This window comes from Phyllopteryx taeniolatus, chromosome 20 (genome assembly GCF_024500385.1).
Source record: "Phyllopteryx taeniolatus isolate TA_2022b chromosome 20, UOR_Ptae_1.2, whole genome shotgun sequence".
In the NCBI taxonomy this organism is placed as follows: domain Eukaryota; kingdom Metazoa; phylum Chordata; class Actinopteri; order Syngnathiformes; family Syngnathidae; genus Phyllopteryx; species Phyllopteryx taeniolatus.
In genome coordinates, this window is record NC_084521.1 from 12,838,964 (window position 1) to 12,860,444 (window position 21,481).

General features: G+C 40.3%; 1 protein-coding gene across 6 annotated transcripts in view; it reads right to left on the minus strand.

Annotated features, from left to right (window-relative positions):
* The window catches only part of rttn (rotatin), a 55,567-nt gene that overhangs the window by 22,219 nt on the left and 11,867 nt on the right, over positions 1–21,481 (minus strand). For all 6 annotated transcript variants that reach the window (XR_009785860.1, XR_009785861.1, XM_061758063.1 and 3 more), the window contains exons 13-33: positions 20,668–20,780; positions 20,459–20,585; positions 20,124–20,249; positions 18,581–18,697; positions 17,805–17,944; positions 17,089–17,260; positions 15,603–15,702; positions 14,439–14,524; positions 13,881–13,998; positions 12,943–13,039; positions 12,797–12,862; positions 12,521–12,709; positions 11,801–12,043; positions 10,282–10,435; positions 8,808–8,968; positions 8,470–8,689; positions 6,916–7,044; positions 5,369–5,479; positions 4,659–4,817; positions 3,713–3,790; positions 1,579–1,780 (exon numbers count right to left, since the gene is read on the minus strand). Coding sequence is in view for 4 of the 6 variants with exons in the window: in XM_061758063.1 (XP_061614047.1) it covers positions 1,579–1,780; positions 3,713–3,790; positions 4,659–4,817; positions 5,369–5,479; positions 6,916–7,044; positions 8,470–8,689; positions 8,808–8,968; positions 10,282–10,435; positions 11,801–12,043; positions 12,521–12,709; positions 12,797–12,862; positions 12,943–13,039; positions 13,881–13,998; positions 14,439–14,524; positions 15,603–15,702; positions 17,089–17,260; positions 17,805–17,944; positions 18,581–18,697; positions 20,124–20,249; positions 20,459–20,585; positions 20,668–20,780 (2,908 nt within the window). In the remaining 2 variants the exon portion in view is untranslated. The remainder of the gene's footprint in view (positions 1–1,578; positions 1,781–3,712; positions 3,791–4,658; positions 4,818–5,368; positions 5,480–6,915; positions 7,045–8,469; positions 8,690–8,807; positions 8,969–10,281; positions 10,436–11,800; positions 12,044–12,520; positions 12,710–12,796; positions 12,863–12,942; positions 13,040–13,880; positions 13,999–14,438; positions 14,525–15,602; positions 15,703–17,088; positions 17,261–17,804; positions 17,945–18,580; positions 18,698–20,123; positions 20,250–20,458; positions 20,586–20,667; positions 20,781–21,481) is intronic.

Here is a 21,481-nt window from a genome sequence, read left to right on the forward strand (position 1 = left end):
GAATGCGTCTAAAATCTCAGATATAAGCACTCCAACACAAGCTTTTCATTCCGGAATCCACTCCAGCACTTCTATCCAACAGCACCAGGAGCCAGCATGCAGAGCCAACATGATCACAAAAATAGTGTGTGGCAAGGTACTAATAAAGTAGCAAGGAGTAGGAGTGATGTTTGTGAGGGGTGATGTGGCACAGAACTGGGGCAGTTTCATTCTATGAACTTCATTGGGCATTGAACCAGCATCAGTACAAAAGACAGCATGAGAATTTTCACAAGACCACGGAGGCGAAGATACAAACCTCTTACTCTCTCGCACAACCAACACGGTCGAAACATTTGCAAAGCGTGACAAACTCCCACAGGATGGCAAAAAGGCGGTGGTGAGTAATGTAGGGTTTTTGATTAAGCACCTCAAGCCTCACTACATTATTCCTAGTCGTCACTACATTGTCGATAAAACTATACCCCAAATGCTTAAAGAAGTTCACGTATTTTGCTGCAAGTGAGAAGAAAGCAAATGCTGTTCCCACTATATACTGACAGTGAAAAATAACTGAAGTGAACTTGAAATGGTATTTTGCACTTTAAAAGTAGAATTTGTTATTATTGGATTTATTGAGGTTATTTTCAGGGTCTTCTGATTGGTTTCATTCATTTATTATATTCAATTGTAGAATATGCATATGTTTAAATTTAAACAGTGGTTATTTTGCACTAAAAATTTGATTTTTTTTAGGTTATTTTTCAGTATGCTCTCATTTATTTTTAATTGCTTGTATTGAATTGTAGTATAGTCATATGTTTTAGATTGAAATTTATGCAACATTGGTTGATAACAAATGGTCAGGTTTACTCATACCTAGCGATGCTGACTATTGTTCTCTGTTTGAGTAATATCACTTGATGAAAGCTTTTTCTAATGGCCAATTCGCAAAGCTTTAATATGAGTATAAAGTTGTACTGGGACATCCCTAATATTTGGCTTTCAAACTTGATGTCACCTTCTCTAACCTGTTGAATGCACAATTCCAACTGCTCAGTGTTCAGTCTATTTTTGCACAAATTGCTGTTTTTTTTAAAGAGGAGCTGAATGGCAAAATTAACAACAGGTGTTTGATCCAGCTATTGTCAAATACATTTCCAGGTTCAATTACGACTGGAATGCCATCATGGTGTTCACATTTTGAGATCACAAGATGACACCAAGCATTTGATCAACAGTACCTGTTCTGGATTTTGGCGTGTAAAAACTCATGAAACATTGAACAGTTGGTCATGTTCATTCAAAAGTTTAGAGAAGTTCAAATAATGTTCCCCTGTTAACGCTCATTTTTTGTTCCTCCTGAAATTGCATCTAAGGGCCAAATATCCTTAATGTTTTTTGAGTAGTGTATTTTAAGGTGATGTATTCAAAACATATATTTAAAGCATCAAGCATAATTAATAATTGCCTGGTTTGGACTTCAAAAACTATGATTGACAACAAGTACCGATACACTTTTTTCTTTTACAACTATAAAAGGACGAACTGTAAAATGTACTTATGAGAGATGTATGTGCAGACAGGATTAAAACCTACCAACTGAAGCACTGTCTTGAGGTCCAAGTCGACTGGGAGCCCCCAAAACAGGTTTTTGGAGATAAAAAGTGTACCTGCCTCTGTAACAGGCAGAGGCAGACAGAGCAACGTGCTGGAAATACTGAAAGTGGTAAAGCAGAGCCTGGAGCGCAGGAAGACCCATCAAAGACACACCAGACACCTCATTGTGGACGCAAGGTTGCTGGCAGAGAGACAAACAGAAATATAGCACAGCAAATGTTATTTTATTTTCAAATAATCTGTAATTTATTTTTAAAAAAAATACATATACATATATATATATATATATATATATATATATATAATTTCATAATTTTAGTTTGGAAAAAAAACCTCATGAAAACTCCCAAGTACAAAACAATGAAAACACATCAAATTGTTAAAAAGAAAAACTACAGCAACACTTTAAATAAAAATCACGAAATACACTATAATGCCAAAAGTATCGCTACCCTGCCTTGAATCGGATACAAATTTAAGTAACATCCCATTCTTAATCCACAGGGTTTAATATGACATTGGTCCACCCTCTGTAGTTATAACAGGTTAGACTCTTCTGGGAAGGCTTTCCACAGGGTTTAGGAGTGTGTGTAGGGAATCTTTGATCACTCTTCCAGAAGTGTATTAGTGTGGTCACACAGTGATGTTGGACGAGAAGGCCTGGCTCACAGTCTGCACGCTAATTCACCCAAAAGGTGTTCTACTGGGTTGAGGTCAGGACTCTGTACAGGCCAGTCAAGTCCACACCAAAGTCTCATCCATGCCTTTATGAACCTTGCTTTGTGCACTGGTGCACAGTCATGTTGGAACGGACCTTGCTTTGTGCATTGGTGCACAATCATGTTGGAACAGGAAGGGGCCAAACCCCAAACTCTTCCCACAAAGTTGGGAGCAATGAGTTGTTCAAAAGCTCTTAGTTGGCTGAATCCTTCAGAGTTCCTTTCACTGGAAAAATTCCCTACACATGCTCCTAAACGTTTTGGAAAGCCTTTTCAGAAGAATCACAGCTGTTATAGTTGTAATGGGTGGACCAGCGTCATATCAAACCCTATTAATTAAGAAGGGAATGTCACTTAAGATCATATGTGAGCCAAGGCAGGTGAGCGAATACGTTCGGCAATATAGTGCACATCTAAATCAAATACGTTTATATTCAGAAAAAAAAATGTAATCCATCTATTTTCTATGTATCAGTTGTCCTCATGAGGGTCACGGGTGAGCTGGACCCCATCCCAACTGAGATCCAGAACACACCCTATACTGGTTGCCAGCCAACTCAATGGCACATAATGTATAGACATACTGTACACCCTCACAGAGTCTTTAATTACCCTAACATTCATGTTTTTGGAATGTGGGAGAAAGCCAGAGATCTGTAGAAAACCAACTCAAGCACAGAGAGAATATGCAAACTCCATGCAGAAGCCGGAGCCAGAGCAGTGATTTGAACCACGAACCTCAGAACTGTGAGGCAGATGTAATAACCACTAGCTCACCATGCTGCCCCTAATTGTGTTCTTAATGTTCTCACATTTGCAACTTACAAATGAAAGTGAGCTTTTAAAGTTTATTTTTAAAAATGCATCCTCCTCAGAGAGGTAATTGTCATCAAAATGTAGTGCAAATAGTGATCTACTGTAAAATATCAAGCATCACAAACAGTAGAGGAAGGCACTTTAAAAACAACAGAGCAAACCACATGGAGGAGGCAGCATTTCTAATGTGTTGAATCTAATGTTCTCTGACCTTTGTTTTTGTTCACAATAGAGCTGATAGTGGCCATGGTTTATTCATTTATTTGTTTCCTCGGATAAACACCGCCTCTAAAAGAAATAAATATCAAATAAGATGCTATTGATGTTCCTACAGAAATTCTAACTTTAGTGGGACTGCAGGGAGGCCTGAGAACCCAGTAGTGCTTCAATTCAAGTAACTCCCCCTGCTCTGAACCCTGCGAGGCTCAACTAGAGAGAAAATGGGAGTTAGGAATAAAAGGTTTGAGAGTACAAAGTGGAGAGGGTTAAAAAAATAAAATAAAATCAGAGAGACACAAAAACAGAAAACAGCTCAAGGTCCAGAAAAAGCTTTTTAACTAGCTGGCAGAGCTGCTGACCTGCCAGTGGGAATCCTCAGCCTCTTCTGCATTGGCAGGCATTGGCATCACCAGCAGGTTCTGCAGGATAAATGCAGCCTGGACACACAACATCATAGAAAGAGGAAAAAAGTATTGGGCACACACAATTTAAGTATGGAAGGATCAGCAACAGTGCCCTCTACCCACCTTTAGCTGCTAGTACATGTTTCTCATAGTTGATGACTTAAGTGAACGCTAAGAATTTAACAAACACAATCTGTGTGTATTTTATATATATATATATATATATATATACACAATATTGCAGAATTTCTTAGTCCATAAACAAACTATTGGCTGACACAAGATAATGGACTAAAAGGCAGCATATTTGCCTGATGTATGGGAGTTGCTGTGATATATTATCCAGCATTCACTCAATATTTCTGTGAATATTTATTGTCTTGTTTTAATACACGATAGCAGCACAGCTTACCAAGTCAAACTCAGTCAAAGAATAAAATGCGCGGTTCTTTCCGGTGAGCTATTATTTTTCACAGATTGAACAGTCAGTCGCTGGTTCTGAAATACTGTGCAAGAACATTAAAGGCTATCCTCCAATATTTGCTGAAAAACCTATTTGCCGTTTTTGTGCTCGGATTAAAGAAATAAAAGTATTGCTTTGTTGCCATTTTGTTTTACCTTAGTACCAACAAACAAAGTTGTAGAGAGTTAAGGAGCTTCATTTAGATATTAGTGCTTTGCCATCATTTTGTGGCAACGAAAGGCAATTATAAACCTTTTTTCAGGCAAGGTGTCAATTACTGTTTTTTTTTTGCTAGTCGCAGCAGGACTTGGTCACTATGCCCCCGCGAATAGCAGAGGTTAACTGTATTTAGTTACTTTGATGAGGGTTTCTGACAACTGTGTTTAGTCTTGCAAATGTAACAAAATATGAACATGATATAGTAAGTAATACATCTACCTCTCTCCGGACCATGCTGCTGTCGCGCTGATCGAGCAGGATGTTGAGCAATGTGCCCCACAGGCCTCCGCTGATGTTCTGGCAGCTGGCACACAGAGCCTGGCACCCGCTCTCTACCGATGACAGAGCGGCGCCTAAACCCAAACTGGCAAATCTAACCTGTTGGAGAATTGGGATGGATGTCGACAGAAAATTAATTAGAAGGAACCACATACATGAATGAACAAACAACATCCATCCATTTTCAATCTCGCTTGTCCTCATTAGGGTCACAGGGTGATGGTGGTGCCTACCGCCACTGACTTTGGGCAAGAGGCGGGATAAAACCTCGACTGGTTGCCAGTTAATCACAGGGATGAACAAACATCTATTTGTCATTTTAAATCGAGACTGATTAGATTACGCTTAGCTTGCGAAGGAGCTTATTTTTGGTGACAGAATGAGAATTTGTGTGACTTGCTGTCATACACTCCTCTTTCTTTGTAGACTTAACTTCTTGTGATGCTCTTTTGGGGTTTTAGTTCAGCCCCGAAAGCCAAGAGTCTACAAATGATCACTTTGTGACAGAAAAAGTTGATATGAGATGAAGAAGAGCTGCGGAGAGATGGTGAACAAGCTGAATACTAAAGACCTCGGTTGCCTATATATTATCATAAAACACTTCAAAGGTTATTTGATTCAAATGAGAGACTTGAGACACCTGTACGTACCTCTTGATCCCGGTCCACCCAGAGTGGGACAAGCCAGGCCAAACCCAGCTGAGAAGTGTTTGATTCCTCAGCGGTGTTCTCGTTCCCCAAAGACCACATGGAAATGATGTCCTACTCCAGACATAAGGAAAACATTTGGTTGCATGAAGTAAATGTTTTAATAATGTGCAGCCTTCCATTCGCCGAATATCAATAACAGACACCTCAAGGTCAAATTCAAGCACTTTTAAGAGTAGTTTTAAAAGTTTTTCCACATACATACAATATTTAAACAGGTTATATAGAGTATCCTCCAAAAGTCATTGCATTAGTTTTTCTAGCAATACTATAATAAGTTTGGGGCCTAACTTACTGTGTTTAATTGTGTAACTCAAGTGTTTCACAACATTTATTGGGACATGGCACATATTTTACATCTCACGACACATCACCAAACAAAAATGTCACAAAAAGTGAATACACAAGTTAATTATGTACCTTCTGCCATCTAGTGGAAGACCATTTAATTGTTCTGCCTGTCACAATACATCACTGGCAATGATAGATGAAGAAAGATACATTATTAGTCCTAAATATATATATATTTATATTTTCGGAGCATTTGCTGGTAAGTGAAACGGGATAATTTTCTGGTTGGGAATTACTGGTCAAGCTGTTTACAAAGCGGGCTACCCACATACTGACAGTCAGGTCAAATTATAGCATTTTGTTTTGCATTTTCAAAGGCCCGATTCTCAGACACCTCTCTGCCCATTTGTCCTGTGGTGTGAACGGATTAAGAGTGATTCTTGTCCCCGATCTGCCCAGAAAAAGTTTAGAGCCAACATAAATGTGAAACCTGTTCAATATTTATGATCACAAATCTTTATGTGTGGTCAAAATCAAATTCGGCCGTGCTGCATACTCCTTGACCGTGACGCAAAATGGACTGATAACCAACAAGGAAGCAACCTGAAGTTTATGCTGTTGCCAGACCCAAACAGCAGAGCGACTGGTTGGGTTGAGTTTTTATATATGCCATTTACCACATAGGCATTGAATCGATCGCAACTGGACTGTTCTGGACGTTTTGCCTCTCCTGAGACAATCGGAACAAGAATAAGCTAAAGATTAGCCTAGCTTCTTAAATTTCTTCTCAGGCAGCCTGGATGCCCTGTGGCACCATGCTGCCTCTCACAGGTCAGTGTTGGTACTATGACAGACATCTAGTTTGGAAGAGGAGACTTGCGATCGTTGATGAAGATATCGTTCTGTGTTGATCATCTCAAGTACACTACACGTTGTAAGAGAAGTAAGCATACCAGGGCAGATTTTTTTCCTCATCATGTGTGTGTGGGGTGTGGTCCCCTAACATAAAACAAATTTTGTTACACATGTATATGAACTATTCAGTCATACAGATATTTCTTATTATACAAACCATTTGAAGTAAACAATTAAACCTGTAATATTGCAATCGCTCCATCTCGGCACATCAGTGTCTGAGAAGTGACTACATGCGCACATACATACGGACACGTGCGCACAAAGGGACAAGCACTGCTCACCTTTTCCTTACTTTCAGCCATCATTTCATGAGACAAGTGAAGCAGGCAGATGACAGCATTCTTGGTAACGCCTTTCCCCATAAACGACATGGAGTTGCCTCCCCACTTCACATAAAATGAGGAGATAACCTGTGCAGAAGAAAGAGGTCTAAAAGTTAGTTCCACTGTGACCCTGCATGGTACAAGGTGGACATGGTATCCTGCTCCCTCTGTTTGACATTGCAACACCAATACTAAAAATTCCCGAAAGGACACGTTGCCCAGTTGGATGTTACCATATGCTCATTACCAATCCAAAAGGCAGGCATTAATACAGCCGAGACTAATTATGCTGTTTTGATGTGCCATCAGAATGTGGGACTGCACTAAAGAACAGATGAAGAGTGAATAGCTCAGACAGTCTGCAGAGCTTTAGGGCCCTTCAGAACCAAGGGAAACATGTACCAAGGTGTCTGTGCGACTATTGAGCGGGCAAGTTGGGTCTGTGATTGTTGTGCAAGAGTGGCGTAGTCGCAGGAGGCCACCCATGAAGAGGAAACAGCCTCCACTCTTTGTGTGATCTTAATTCATGTGTACAATCAATATAGACAAACCGTTGTGTTAACAAGACATTCCGCAGGGGCTTTAATTTTGAAAGACAAAAAGGTTCGGACACATGGCTGCTGTGCAAGCTGGTCCGCTGCGCCACGTTACGCCATCATTTAAAGGGGCTGTGGAACAACTGAACAGATGGAGTGGACAGTCTTGGTTAATCTCATCACTATCTCTGTATTGTGCCATATCTAATCTTTGTGATTTTAAGTCCCATGTACAGTATATCTTTTAACTTAGTTTTAATTCTTAGTTCCTCAGAAAGCTTCTTATACAGTACTGAACATTCAGTTCTGTAAACTCTCTAATCTCTGATGAGAGGCTAGCTGGCTTGCTTACCTAATGGCCACGCAATGTAACAATCACAGACACACGCACAATATAGAACACAGAACATCAAAGTCATACTACATTCGCTCACTGGCCACAATATGCGTTAGTAACAGCTTCACAAACTCAATATGCAATGGAAATGTAATAGCAGATGGATATTGTGTTTTTTTTTTATGGCAATAATATTGATCTTTTTAGGGACTAATTCCTAAATCAAGGACTTTTAAAAAATCTTTAGAATCATTACCATAACTGCATTGTCAAACACTTGTGAGAATCATGGATATGTTTATTACTGTCTTTGCAGTTTGCAGCAGTAAACTGCTAAGGAGATGTGTTTCTAATATTCTGGTCTCCTCATTGTGCTAAATAAGAAAGGCAAGGCGAGGCACCGCTCCAGAATGTTGCAGTGCAGTACTAGACAATAATAAATTATATTTCATATTAAATCAATCTCTGTGCCAGCCTCAACCAACATTATCATCTTTTTAAAGACTAATTTATATATATATATATATATATATATATATATATATATATATATATTTATTTATTTTTTTATCTCAGTAGACGGTGACTTTGTAACAAATTAATTGTCTGGTGAGTGGATGGCCCCACACAAACACAAACCTCTAGCAGGCCGCTGAGATACTTGGCGCAGAGGGAGGTGGGCGACAGGTCAAGGCAGTGCGAGCTCCAGCCAGACTGGGCCGTCAGGCTGACGATGCCCTGCAGAGTCCTCTCCAGGCTGGGGAGGCCGTAGAAGTGCGGAGCGTCAGACACCCGCAGGCTCTGGAGGAAGCGGAGTGCCAGCTGGCTCTTGAAAGGGCCGGCTAGTGCCAAACATAGCCTGGAAAGACAGTCAGGACAGACAAACCAGAAAGCACAGGCATTAAGAGGCAGTATTGGAGGATGGAATAAGAAAGATCAATGTTACTCCCTTAACCTGGTTTATGACATCATCTTACCTGTCTGAAGTATGTGTCAGGTGACAAAGCAAGTTTTTAAAAAGGCTAGTGAGCTCTCGCTGTAATTTCTGGCTAACATGGTTCTTCACTTCCTGTGGCTCGTCTGGATGTTGGCCGGGGCTTGCAGTCTCCACACCAGGCAGCAAATTAAAGACTGCTTCCTAAGGAGTGATAAGCAAATAAGTGGAATCAGATTCGTGTCCACAAGAAATCACGCTCCACGAGCGTGTAATGCTCTTTGATCTGCTAATGGTACCACACACTGAACAAGGCACACAGCCAATGAGAGCTCTACAGTGCATACAGTCTGTATCAGAACTAAATCCATGGACAGTGAAGCCACATTATTCACGAAGGATTGGGACAGAGCCCCGTCGCAAATAGCGAACATTTGCAAGCAACTGACGCCCACCCAAAAAGGTTTGTCATTGCCATTATAGATGTTACAAGACACACACACACACACACACACACACACACCCAACAAACACACACACACACACACACACACACACACAGGAATTGTATTCGAAGAACTGAAGTAAAGGAGAAAAGTACAAATATCAGCTTCTTTCAATGTATTACCATTCTTCCTCTGAGTATAGGACGCCAGCCTCAAGTAGTGTTCTGGTCGACACACTGACATGAAAGCTTACCACCTGAACTATCAACAGAGGCGTATACCTCCACTACACTCCTGTTACATGGTCACTCAGACTTCACTGCTGTGAGAGCCATTTTTAACTTTCACTTTTGTTTTTGGGGAAGTTCGCATATTGAGATTGCACAAAAATAGCGAAGTTTTTTGGTAGAATAAAAGTGGACAGTCAAAAATTTTATTTTTGTTGTTGAGGAATAGGAAGGACATTTTGTTTTGAATATTACAGTACTATCGCACGTGGCCTGACCAACCTGAATAAATGGACCTTTGACCAATTGAAAAAAATGTTTGTGGCCCTTCAAGATTTGTACTTGAGTACTCTAGAGACTACCATCTTGAGTACTACATGTCATATGTCACGAATGGATGCGCAGAAAGCCCCAGATGCGGTTGTGTGATTACAGAAAAGTGAGGGCGGTGTGTCTCGCCATAACTAGTCATTCAATCGGAGTCGAGCGGAGAGAGAGAGAGGAAGGGCCTATTGCTTAGAAATGCATGCACTCATGCATCCTCAGACACACATCAATGAGAAGCTGATTAAATTTTGAAACCAACTCTGAAAAAAATGCTTGCAGCAAGTATTTTCCTCCAGGTAAAAATATAAACCCAAGTCCAAGAAGTAATCACTGCCGCATGTCTGAGATGAAGCTGTGATGCAATTGTTTTTGAGATTTTATGAGGGAGTAAAATATTTAGTGTTGTTATTGTTGCTTTGATTACAGGTACAGCATATCACAATCTGTGTTGGAGAGAAGACTAACTGGATTACCATAACAGAGATGCACATATTGCTGCTTTGCTCAGCTTTTCTACCTCATTGAGAAGCAGCTCTAACATCCAGCGCAGGTCTTTGTCCTCCGGGTCTGACCAGTGTGTGCGCGCATGTTTGAAGTATGCGTTCAGAAATGCAATGACGTACGCCAGCAGCCTCTCATCCTCCACAGAGGCTGGATGCACCTGGAGAAACCTGCAGGGAGGAAGAGCAAAGAGACGGTCACCATGAGAGAGAATATGCTTTTATCTTCAAGGAAACAAAGCGAATACATCTATTTGTTTCAGATTACAACCCATTAAATCAGACACATTTTAAAATAGCTCATAGGTCTGCTTGAAAATATGTCAAAGTTAGGGGTTAATTAATCGCAACTCTTTCAATACTTTATTAACTGTGTCAGAACACTGTGCACTGATGGAGGAGAAGAAATTACCCTGCTGAGCCATGAAGACATTTAATTTAGAGCAAGTGCCATCCCACACTGTTCTGCAGAGTTGCAGAAGCAGCCAAGATAATGGTGGCCATAAAAACCATGCCTTAATTAGCTTCATTCATTCAGCTAAACAAGACATACTGGAAACTATATGGACGAAAGTGTTGTGACACACCTCAATTCATCAACTAATCAGGGATTGGACTAAAGCCCTTTTTAAAGTGCCACACTAAATTCATGAAAAAATATGATGCAATGATCAACCTATTTTTTATTTAATGTGCATTTGTGGGTTAAATATCTTTGGGTGAGACATACGTTAGTGACCGAGTGGTTATGTGCCTTACAAGTCTGGGTTTGGATTTTGAAACTCAGCTGTAGCCCTCATGTGTGAAGTTTGCATGTTGTGTGAGTTTTCTCCAGGTACTCCGGCTTCCTCCATCACTTCAAAAACACGCAAGTTGTTTATTGAACACAACATTTTCCATAGGGGTGACTGTGAGTGCGAATGGTTGTTTTTTTAATTCGTGCCTTGCAATTGACTGGCGACCAGTTCAGGGTGTGCTGGCATAGGCTCCCGCTCATCTGTGATCCTGATGACAACAAGCACTATGAAAATGGATGGATGGATGTTTTAGGGCTTTTTATAACAGTTCTTCGAGACATTTTGTACAATTCTAAAGGCCTGGTTGGGTGGGTTTTGCATGGAAGAAATTGAGAGCCCCTGAACTCTTCCTCATCAAACAATTTGCCCTTTGTTGCACTATAGTACTTGACGAGTTGATAGTATTGCTCTCCCTTTCCATTATATGTTTGTTAAACATTTCTGTGATGGTGGCCTAAGTATTGCATCTCTAGATTTTGCAGATGATGTTCTATTGGCATCATCAGGTCATGATCTACAACTGTCACTAGAGGGATTCCCAGCCTAGTGTGAAGCAGCTGAGAGGAGAATCAGCACCTCCGTCCACCAGATGAGGTAGCTGTGTGGCATCTGGTCAGGATGCTTCCTGGACGCATCCCTGGTGAGGCGCACCGGGCATGTCCCACCAGGGGGAGGCCCCTGTGTGAAAGTTTTATGATGGAGAGATTGTGTTCAACTTAGGAGGTTGCACTGTGTGTACCTGGTCACGGCAGCCTGCCAGCTGAGCGAGTGTAGCATTTCTCTACATCTATAGGTGGCTGCTGAAGGGACGGACAGTCTCTCGATCATCAAATGGATGTTGAGCCTGGAGAGGGCCGCAATGACCGAACTGTGTCCCGCCGCCGAGACCACAGCCTGGACGCAGTCCTGCAGGGCGGTGGGAAGGTGCGTTGCTCGCAGTGACGCAATCTGGGCCTCTGAAAGCTTCAAGTCAACATGGAACCTGAGGGTTATACAACAAGCATACAAAAGGATGCGTAAACTGCAGAGCAGAGTGGTTTGACGCCAGACTTCAGGTTGTAGGTGCAGCAGCTTGGAAAAAAATAGGAAGAAAAAAATAGAATCATGGGAGGAGACAATTTTCCAGAAACTATGATCCAGAAAATAAATATGTTGATAAAGGAAGGTACGAAAAGGTTTGCGTATAATGACACAAAGCAGCATCAAGCATGGTGCACAGGTGTCGGACTCCAATCAGATATTCAAAAATTCTCCGACATAGGATAGGACAGTGGCTCTAAATACACATTGATGGTGCTAAGGAATGTAGGAATAAAGCTGGTTTAAACGGTGTTAGAGGCATATTCATCTGTTTCAATTAGGCCCCATTAAAAGTTAAATGAAGACAAATGAAACACGAGATATCAAACCTTTGAAAACACGTTTTAGTACAATTTTTCACAGGAAGTTACTGTATTACTCAGCGTTGCTGGTCGAGCCATTGAGATCCTCAAGCAGGTTGTCTATACCACTGTGCCATGCAACGTTCCAGGCCACCTGCAGGGCTTGACGAGCAGGTGCCAAGACCAGTAGATCTGAGGTGGCCATCAGGACACAACAGTATGGGCTGACAGCATGATGACTGACAGCTTGGAATGGCATGTTGTATCTTAATGGGTAAAAGAGACACTTAAGTGAAACAGAAACAGTTATGGACAACCAAATAAAGATGGATGACAGCGGTCTCAAAGTTTACCTGCGAACTACTGACAGTGGAAGTGAGAATGTCGGGAGAGTGCCATCGTTCAGTGATTTGTCAGACCTGATATGCCAAAGTAAATTACTGTAAGATGTAACGCCCGAGTTCTGAATGGAGGCATGTGATAGCAGATTTTAACTCACCATATTACCGTGCTGCTTATTTCATCAAAGAGCAGCAAACTCATTAGGATGGCAGCCTCACCCCTGTTGTTGTTGTTTGCCTTCATGATTAGGGATGCTATATTGAAGACAGAGCACGGAATCCAATTTAGTATGCACCATATATGCACAATACACAGATGCAGCTCAATAAACGAAGGAAATATCATGGAAAAGCTGATTGCCTTCATGCCTCTATAATTCATCCCAAAGGAGGACCAAGTATCAACTGCTTATGAATGAACACACTTTTCAGAAGGCCAATTCCTACTTAATTTCTATACTAAAAATCTTTTTTGAGAAAGTACATTTTGGGTATTCATTAGCTGTAAGCTATAACCATCAAATTTGTAAATAATAATAATAATATTTTCAGTATATGTATTCCTAAGTTTTCCTTTTTGAATTTAACTACAGTAATGAAATAAACCCCTTTTCTACTATATTATTTATTGAGATGCACCACTCTCTGTACCATAAAAGTAGTTGAACTAAACTGAATTTCAGTTCAAATGAAACTGCATTTTCAACGGCATACAATCACATTAAAAATGTGCATAACTTAAAATATGTAATTATAACATTACATTTAAAGTAGCTGAATCCAATGGATACACTATTAGATACACATACGCAATATAATAACATTATGAGAGTAACAAACTTAATAAGAAAAAAATTATACCTGAAATAATAAGCAAGATCTTAATTCTAATTTAAAAAAAGTTGAAATAGGCAACTCTTTTTCCTAAATAAGTGTCCAGTGAGTACTGGGTATGCCACAATATGGTTCAAATGTATGCATCTACGGAGAGCTTTGTTGTATTTTTGTACCCAAGCGTGCCTGTGAGCTACACCACATACGCTGTACAGATTAGCAAGTTTATTTCTTCATGAGATGTCTTTCTTAAATAATGCACCTCGGAGCAGAGTGATGAGCAGGAGGTTGCGCTGCGCCAGGCTGTTCCTCAGAGATGGATCAGCATACACCAGTTTTCTCAGGATACACACACACGGCTCCAGCATGCAGTCCAAGCTCTGTGCAGAAGGACAACGAATAAATTACATTTGGTATTTAATTGTCAGGGGAAAAAATAGTAGTAGCCTCCCACACACTGTGCAAGTGAACTCTTTAACTGGCACCCCAGTGACGCGATTGGACAAATAGCACCTGCAGACAGCTCATTCTGTGTCTACTTCGATGTAGTCAAACGCCGCATCTGATTCATGGCCTGGAGGGCTAAAAACACACCCAACCGCGGCCTGTCTGACAGTGTTAATACAGGCCATTTCATCCTTCTATCATCCATGCCTCAGTGGATCATTTTAACATCCACTGGCAACAAGTGAACATCAACGAGGTCATACAGAGGAAGTTATTGTTGACTGCACACACCCAACCAGGATTCCTTCCATTTGGCTTGAATCACTACAGTGTTCGATGATTTACTGTTTTGTCAAAACAGGTGTGATTTTACCTTGTTACCATTGACACTGTCGATAAGGAAAGAAATGATTCTGTCGGTTATTCCAAGATTCTTCAGAACTGGATGCATTGTTGTGTCTACAGAGAAGGAAGAGAAAAAATATATTTACAGGCCATAAACATATGCACAAACTTCAAAAACAAAACTTTAGTGGAAACGCTGTAATACCATCTCAACTTCTCATGTTTTTTATCCATCACGCATACAATTCCAAACAAAACTCAGAACAAGCTACTTTATATCTGGTGTTCTGTTCTGTTGGGTTTGAACATCTACAACATAAAGATTTTGTAATAAAGACAATTAACACTAAAAAAGAAGTCCAATTACTGTTTTTTCAAACTACAAATGAGGACAAATTCCCTCCGACAATGGAGAAGTGTGTTCTGTTTTGTTTTTGTTTTTTTACTGAGGCATGCTCCACTTCTTTAGACAGTAAACTCCTGTGGTTCAAACTGACTCAACAGTAGCTAACTAGTGCACTCTATTTGGCTCAAGTTCTTGAAAATGTGGGTAATCAATTCCACATAATGGACAGAATTGTAAATTAAATAATTGATTATTATTATTAACTTCTGGGTGGTGGAAGTACATCCGTAAATTTAAAAGCATATGTTTTGTCAAATGTTTTCAATATGTGATGCCATGTTTATATTTTATCACGACTGGCTATTCCTTGCAAGTTTAATTACTATTAACAAATAGATGGACAATTTCTCACCTGAAACAGGTTCAAAATTTGATTCCGCCAACCTGCTTAAGTGAAATCCATAAATCTTCTGTGTCTTTGTTCATACAATAAGACAAACCGCATCAGTTCAACAAAATTGTGCCACAAAATAAAAATCAGTTGTGTTGCAGTCAGATCGCCTCGTAATTGATTGGAACTGCACTCTGCTGCACTTTTTGTAACTTCAACGGAGTGATGAGAGCGAGACAGAGTGTGTTGTGAAACCAATTTAGGAAGCAGAGAAGTAAAGTAAGCAGGGGCCAAGAAGGTAACCAGTCAGCAGTTTTTCTGGAGAAACAAATGCTTTGGTTTGACAGCACTCAGGCATATGGTAGGAAACGCCGATGTAAACTAAAAGGTGATCCTTAAAGTGTTTCTAAGAATTACAGAAGAGAAGCGTAAGGAGGTTTTTAGAGAAAGCTCACCCTGCAGAACCACACACAGCTGCTCGGCAGCAGATCTTCTCAGAGCCACGTCAACAGTGTCCGAGGACAACATGCAAAAGAGCTTCTCCACCGCCTCCACCTAATCAACATCAAACATACAGGTAGGTATACGCCACAACTTTAAAGTGAGCCCGTGAGGATTGGCACTGAAAACACTTCTTAATCAATCATGAAGAAAATTAACACTAAAGACAACTGTTTCTTTTCTTTTTTGGTACATTTTTCCATAATATTGCGGGCACTGCAAGAATGCTTTGAATACTACCAGCTATGTCCAATTGAGTGAGAGGTTCAAAGCTAAGATGTGTTTAAAAAAAATAAAAGTAAATAAAAATGTTCAGCCTATTGATTTGTGGAGTAATAAGAGTGTGCCGACATGTTAACGCAAACTGATGCCAACTTCGCTAAACCGGGGAAACGCACTCTGTTCACTTTCAGGAGTCAGTGTATTCTGGGCAAATCTAGGGTTAAAAATGGCGAATGGGTAACATTTAGTTGGAAATGACATGAGGAAACAGGAGTACCCACGCAGGCATAGGGAGAAGATGCAAACATCACACAGGCGAAGCTGGATTTTAACCCGGGTCTTCGGAACTGTGAGGCAGGTGTGCTAACCAGTCACCCACTTTTCATTTAATTTGATGAAAACATTCCACATCCAAAATTATTTCTATAATTTATCATTATGTGTATATCCAATCTTCTAGTGTAAATTGTCAGGGATATAAATAATTTCAGCCATATTGCTGCTATTTCTCCTGCATTGTTACTTGTATGAAAGAGTTGATCAATTATGATGCACTTTCAGGGTATGCACAGTAGTCACAAAATGTAAGAGTGAAATTTTAAGATGACCCAGGTTGTAGTGCACTACAACCTGTACCGGTGAACTTCATGTCACCTTCTCAAAACCTTTGAATGCACACCTCCAGCTGTTGAGTGTTTCAGTACTTGCTGAATAACTAACTGTTTTCTAACAAGGAGCTGAACAACTAAATTCATATAACGGGTGTTTGCAGTTCACCTTTTGACATCATGAGACCAAGAGGTCAGGACACCAAACAATTGATCAACAGGACCTCGCCATTGTGAGGCTTCAAACAGGATGTTCGCAGAGGGAAGTGGTTACTAAGTTTCGCATGAGTTTAGAGTGACAAGTGTTATCAGCAGATTGCAAACAGAGAAACAAAGATCTGAGTCATAGAAAGGTATAAAAGTGGATATCATTGGGGGGGGGAAAAATGAAAAGAAAAATCACTGGTTGTAAATTTTGTGATTCACCTCCTTGTTAAAAACAGCTGGTTGTACAGAAAGTACTGAAACACTAAATAGTTGGACGTGCATTCAAACGTTTAGAAAAGGTCAAAGTTCACCTGTAATGTTTATATATCATTTTAGATCCATCCTGAAATTTCACCCAAAAGCTGTATATCCCCAACTTTTTGTGAGTATTGTCTATTTATACCTTCAAAATGGACTTGGTTTTGGTGTCAAGAGTGATGTCCACCAGATGTCTGATGCAATAGAGATTGGGAAGCGAGGAGGTCACTGACTGGTCCAGCTGTGGTCTGGTTATTTTAGCATCGTCTGCTCCAGTTAGGTGGGCCATGATGTGTTGAACTGCTGCTATTCTCACCCTGTTTACAATGAACGGAACACTTAATTGAAAACACACCCAAGAAAGGAATCATCTTCTCTCAGCATGACCACATTAATCAACTTTAGTGTTGTCAGGAAAAAAGCTTTTTCATCTTCATTATGGCGGTACACAAGCCAATTCAGAAGCAAAATACTCCTCACATAATCACTAACAAAAGCGTCAAGCAGAGCAGACAAATCTGTTATGTGTTCAAAATTCACCGGAGCTCATTGACTGGCCGGCTGTGAATTTCCATTTCCATCAATATTCATAGACTGGGACCGAGTAGCTGTTTTACACAGACCTTGCAAAGCATTTAGATGACTTGATGAGCAGATCGGCCGACAGCAACAGACTGTAATAATATGTCGATCACAAAAAGTCTCAAGAGCTTCTCTGGTTTGCTAACCAAAAAAAAAATTAAATTTTTAAATAACAGGGACAAGCCAAGGAACAGAAGAACTATGTCATTAGTGTACAAAAACACACACACAGGAAAATGACACACACACAGGGAGACATCATTAGAAATGTTGACTCACGTGGGCTGTCTGGTGAAAAGAAGTCTGAGAGCTGCTTTTAACTTGGTTGTGCTCGGAAAGGTGTCGTCTCTCGCCACCTCCGACATGTCACTTAGTAGCAGGACACAACTTCCCAATGACTCCTCAGTGCTGGCATAACCCTGCCTCACACACACACACACAACAGACACACATTTTCAAGTTGCTTTGGCAGACAATGAAGTGAACAATGGGGAATTCCTGATAAGAAGCAGAAGAGTAAGTAAAATATGCATCACTTTGATTACGGGTGGTTTTCATTTTGTCGCTTGTTGACAGGTTGGACACATTTCTGAATGCCCCCCTTGAATTAAATCATGCTCGACAGCCTCGTCAGTTTCATGTATATTTATGAGGGATTTTAGGCTTTCGGTTGCCTGAAATGGAACAATTAATAACAACACTTCTCCCCACGCACATGCACACGCACACACACACACACACACACACACACACACACGCACACACACACACACACACACACACGCACACGCACTCACCCACACAAAGTCAGCAAACAAAAAAACAGGACTATGTAAATGACACAATAACTAAACATTGCTCTCTGGCAGCTCAATAAACAGCCTTTGTTGGTCCACAAATGCTACATTTGCACTTTGGATCACAGTTACTTTCATTATGGGGGAACATCCAACCCCCCAGGCCCCCCTCCCCATTAATATCAGATAAGAAATCCTGAGCATTCCAGTGCTTTGTGTGGTGTGCAGTACTTATACAATTTTCCAAGAGCACAACACCTGTAATATGGCGATGACCCGGGAAAGTGCTGCAATGAATCTGTCCCAGGTTGATGTTGTCATCATCAATCGTCCCTTGAGCAGGAATAGCAGGATATCCTTGGCAGCGACATTCACCTGTACATCACAGGTTAAGTGGTGGATTGACATTTAGCACTATGGATAAAGACAGCAGGTAATGCAAGTGACAGAGTTTTAAATGTCTAACACTATGTGATACTGGCAGTTGAACAGCCTTAATATTATGTTGGCGAGCTTTACAAGGCCCGTGATGCACATAACTGCTGCGCGGGGCTTTTGTTTAATTACTATTACCGCTCACAACCACGACCTAAACTAACATCTCTAAAAATGGATGCCTGGTCAGAGTCATTTTGCATGAATGACCTTGCCTCAGGATCCTTAAAATTGCTAGAATTAACATTTTAAGGGGACACAGTGGGGTGTTACAACAGATAATTAGACTTTCTCCAGAGTTAAGTAATATTCAAGGTCACCGTTCAGCTAGTAGGCTCATAACTTAACTGTTAATGTTCACTCAAATGGCTCTTACTTAGAATAAAACATACAGCATGTTTTAAAACACGTGAAATGTAATGTAATGCACTCAATTGAACACAGATAAATTGCTTCAAACAAACTTTCAAAAACAATATATAGTTCTGTGAAAAGGTATTGCTAAATTCTCAAATTCTTATATTTTTGCATAGTTTCCCCAACAATGTTTAAGATCATCAAACAATACGATACGATAAATATCAGACAAATATAACCCAAGTGAACTTAAAATGCTCTTTTTAAATGGTCATTTCATTTATTAAGTAAAAAAAATAAGACATAAAATTCAAAATAAGACAAGTTGGAAATTGTGACTGTCAGAGCTCAGAAAAGGAATGTGCTGATGTGATTTTTGGCCAAAGTTTCCTTAGCCACATTCATTTGGATATCATTCAAAATAATTTTTGATTTGACGTAAGTTAAAAAAAATAAATAAATAAAAATCCCTGAAAATTTGATTGAAGATCAGTTGAAAATTGTGACTAGCAGAGCTGAGAAAAGGAACACGCCGATATGACTTTTGCCTGCAGTTACCTCAGCCATGTCGATATTGTTCAAAATCAACATTCTTGCATTGAAATTGTACGATAGTTCCTGAGATGTTGGAGAAAATCAGCTCAAAATTGTGAATGGTCATACTCCAATTGTCCTAATTGTGGTACAATTAAAGACAGTGAGAGAGAGAGAGAGAGCTCAGCTACCTCAGCCAACTTCATTTGAATAGCTTTCAAAATGAATACCATTCTTGCTTTAATTTCATACAATATCCATCAGATGAAAATTGTGACTGTAGGACTCTGAAAGGGAATGTAATTATTCCTGACCAGTAGGCTTCTTGCATCGATACATAGATGTGCACTGTGAAATTGTGAATGTTGAGGAAATAAGTCTAGCTACTGACCCCTTTTGGCCTTAAAATGAGTTCTTGCAGGCATATACTGTATAACAGATTACATTCAAAAGACAGACAGAAATGTTTGCACACCTTTTCTGCAGAATCCTGGAGGCCAAAGGCGCTTATTTCATACAGCACCTTGTGGTGTAGGAGGAAGTTGACTCCGCCGCAGATTCCTGATTCTTGTCTCGACACATTCTGGATGCCAAGGCATTCCTTTAGGTGGTGTACATAAACAACATACCGTTGCAACTTTATTTTTAAAAACACTAAACAAAGCATGTTTTTATGTATTAAAAGAGTTAACTTCTGCCGCACGACAGTAACTGCAGTTCATCCATGAGTGCCGGCCCTTGGTTGTTGTTTTAGCCATGAACTCTCATTTAAACACTGACTGCCTGTCTGATAAGACACCATGCTCTGACCTTGACCACAGTTAATGTGCACGTGTAGGTTTCTATCTTGACAGGCAGCAATGGATGTGACAGCAGCTTGAGGAGGACTTTCTGACTCTCCAACTGGAGGACCGGACTGGGCTGATCAAACTTCCACCTGATCGCAAGGCACAAGAGTTGAAAAGACTATTGATGTGATGAAGCACGTGTGGTGATTAAAGTAATCATCTCTCACTCACAAGTAGGAGCAGAAATGAACACATTCCTTGATGATCGTTAAGTGTTCATGAAATGGAAGGCCTTCTATTGCCTGCTCTGCCAGCTCCAGTAGATCCGGCCAGTTCTTCTCTCCCTTAATGAAGAAATAATGTGTCAGTTTGAATCAGAGTGACTTGCACACTAAATGGGCTAAAATGTTGGGACACACCTCTAAATTAATTAACTGATCAATAAGTGATTGGGCTAGACCTTTCATATAGCCATTTTATGGCCCGCTAATCCTCACTAGGGTTGCGGGTGAGATAGAGCCTACCCCACCAGACTTTGGGCGAGAGACGTGGGACACACTGAACTGGTCTCCAGCCAATCATTTTTGTCATTGGCCACATTGTAGTTACGGTTTCCCTCAGAGGGCCGTGTTAGATGTTAAATGTTCAACTGCCTCATTATATTATTACATATACACAAAAGGTTGATAGATAAGTAATTTTGAAATTAGACGTCAATGATAATAGTTTAACTATTGTTGAAGTTACTATAAAAAGCAGTTCGGTAACAAAAAGATGCTTTTGCAATATCTCAACATTTATTACATACGACAATTTGAAATTTTAGTATGGATTTTAGCAAGAATCATGAAAGTTGACACACTTGATTTGCTTTCGCGGGCCACATAAAATGATGTGATGGGCCGGATCTGGCCCCAGGCCATGAGCTTGACACCTGTGGCCTATACCTTTCTTTCCAAATCTTTATTCTTTAGCATACATGTTGTATGTAATGTACTTTGGACAAATATTTGCTGGCAATGCTCAAAGCGAGGTCTTTGAAAGG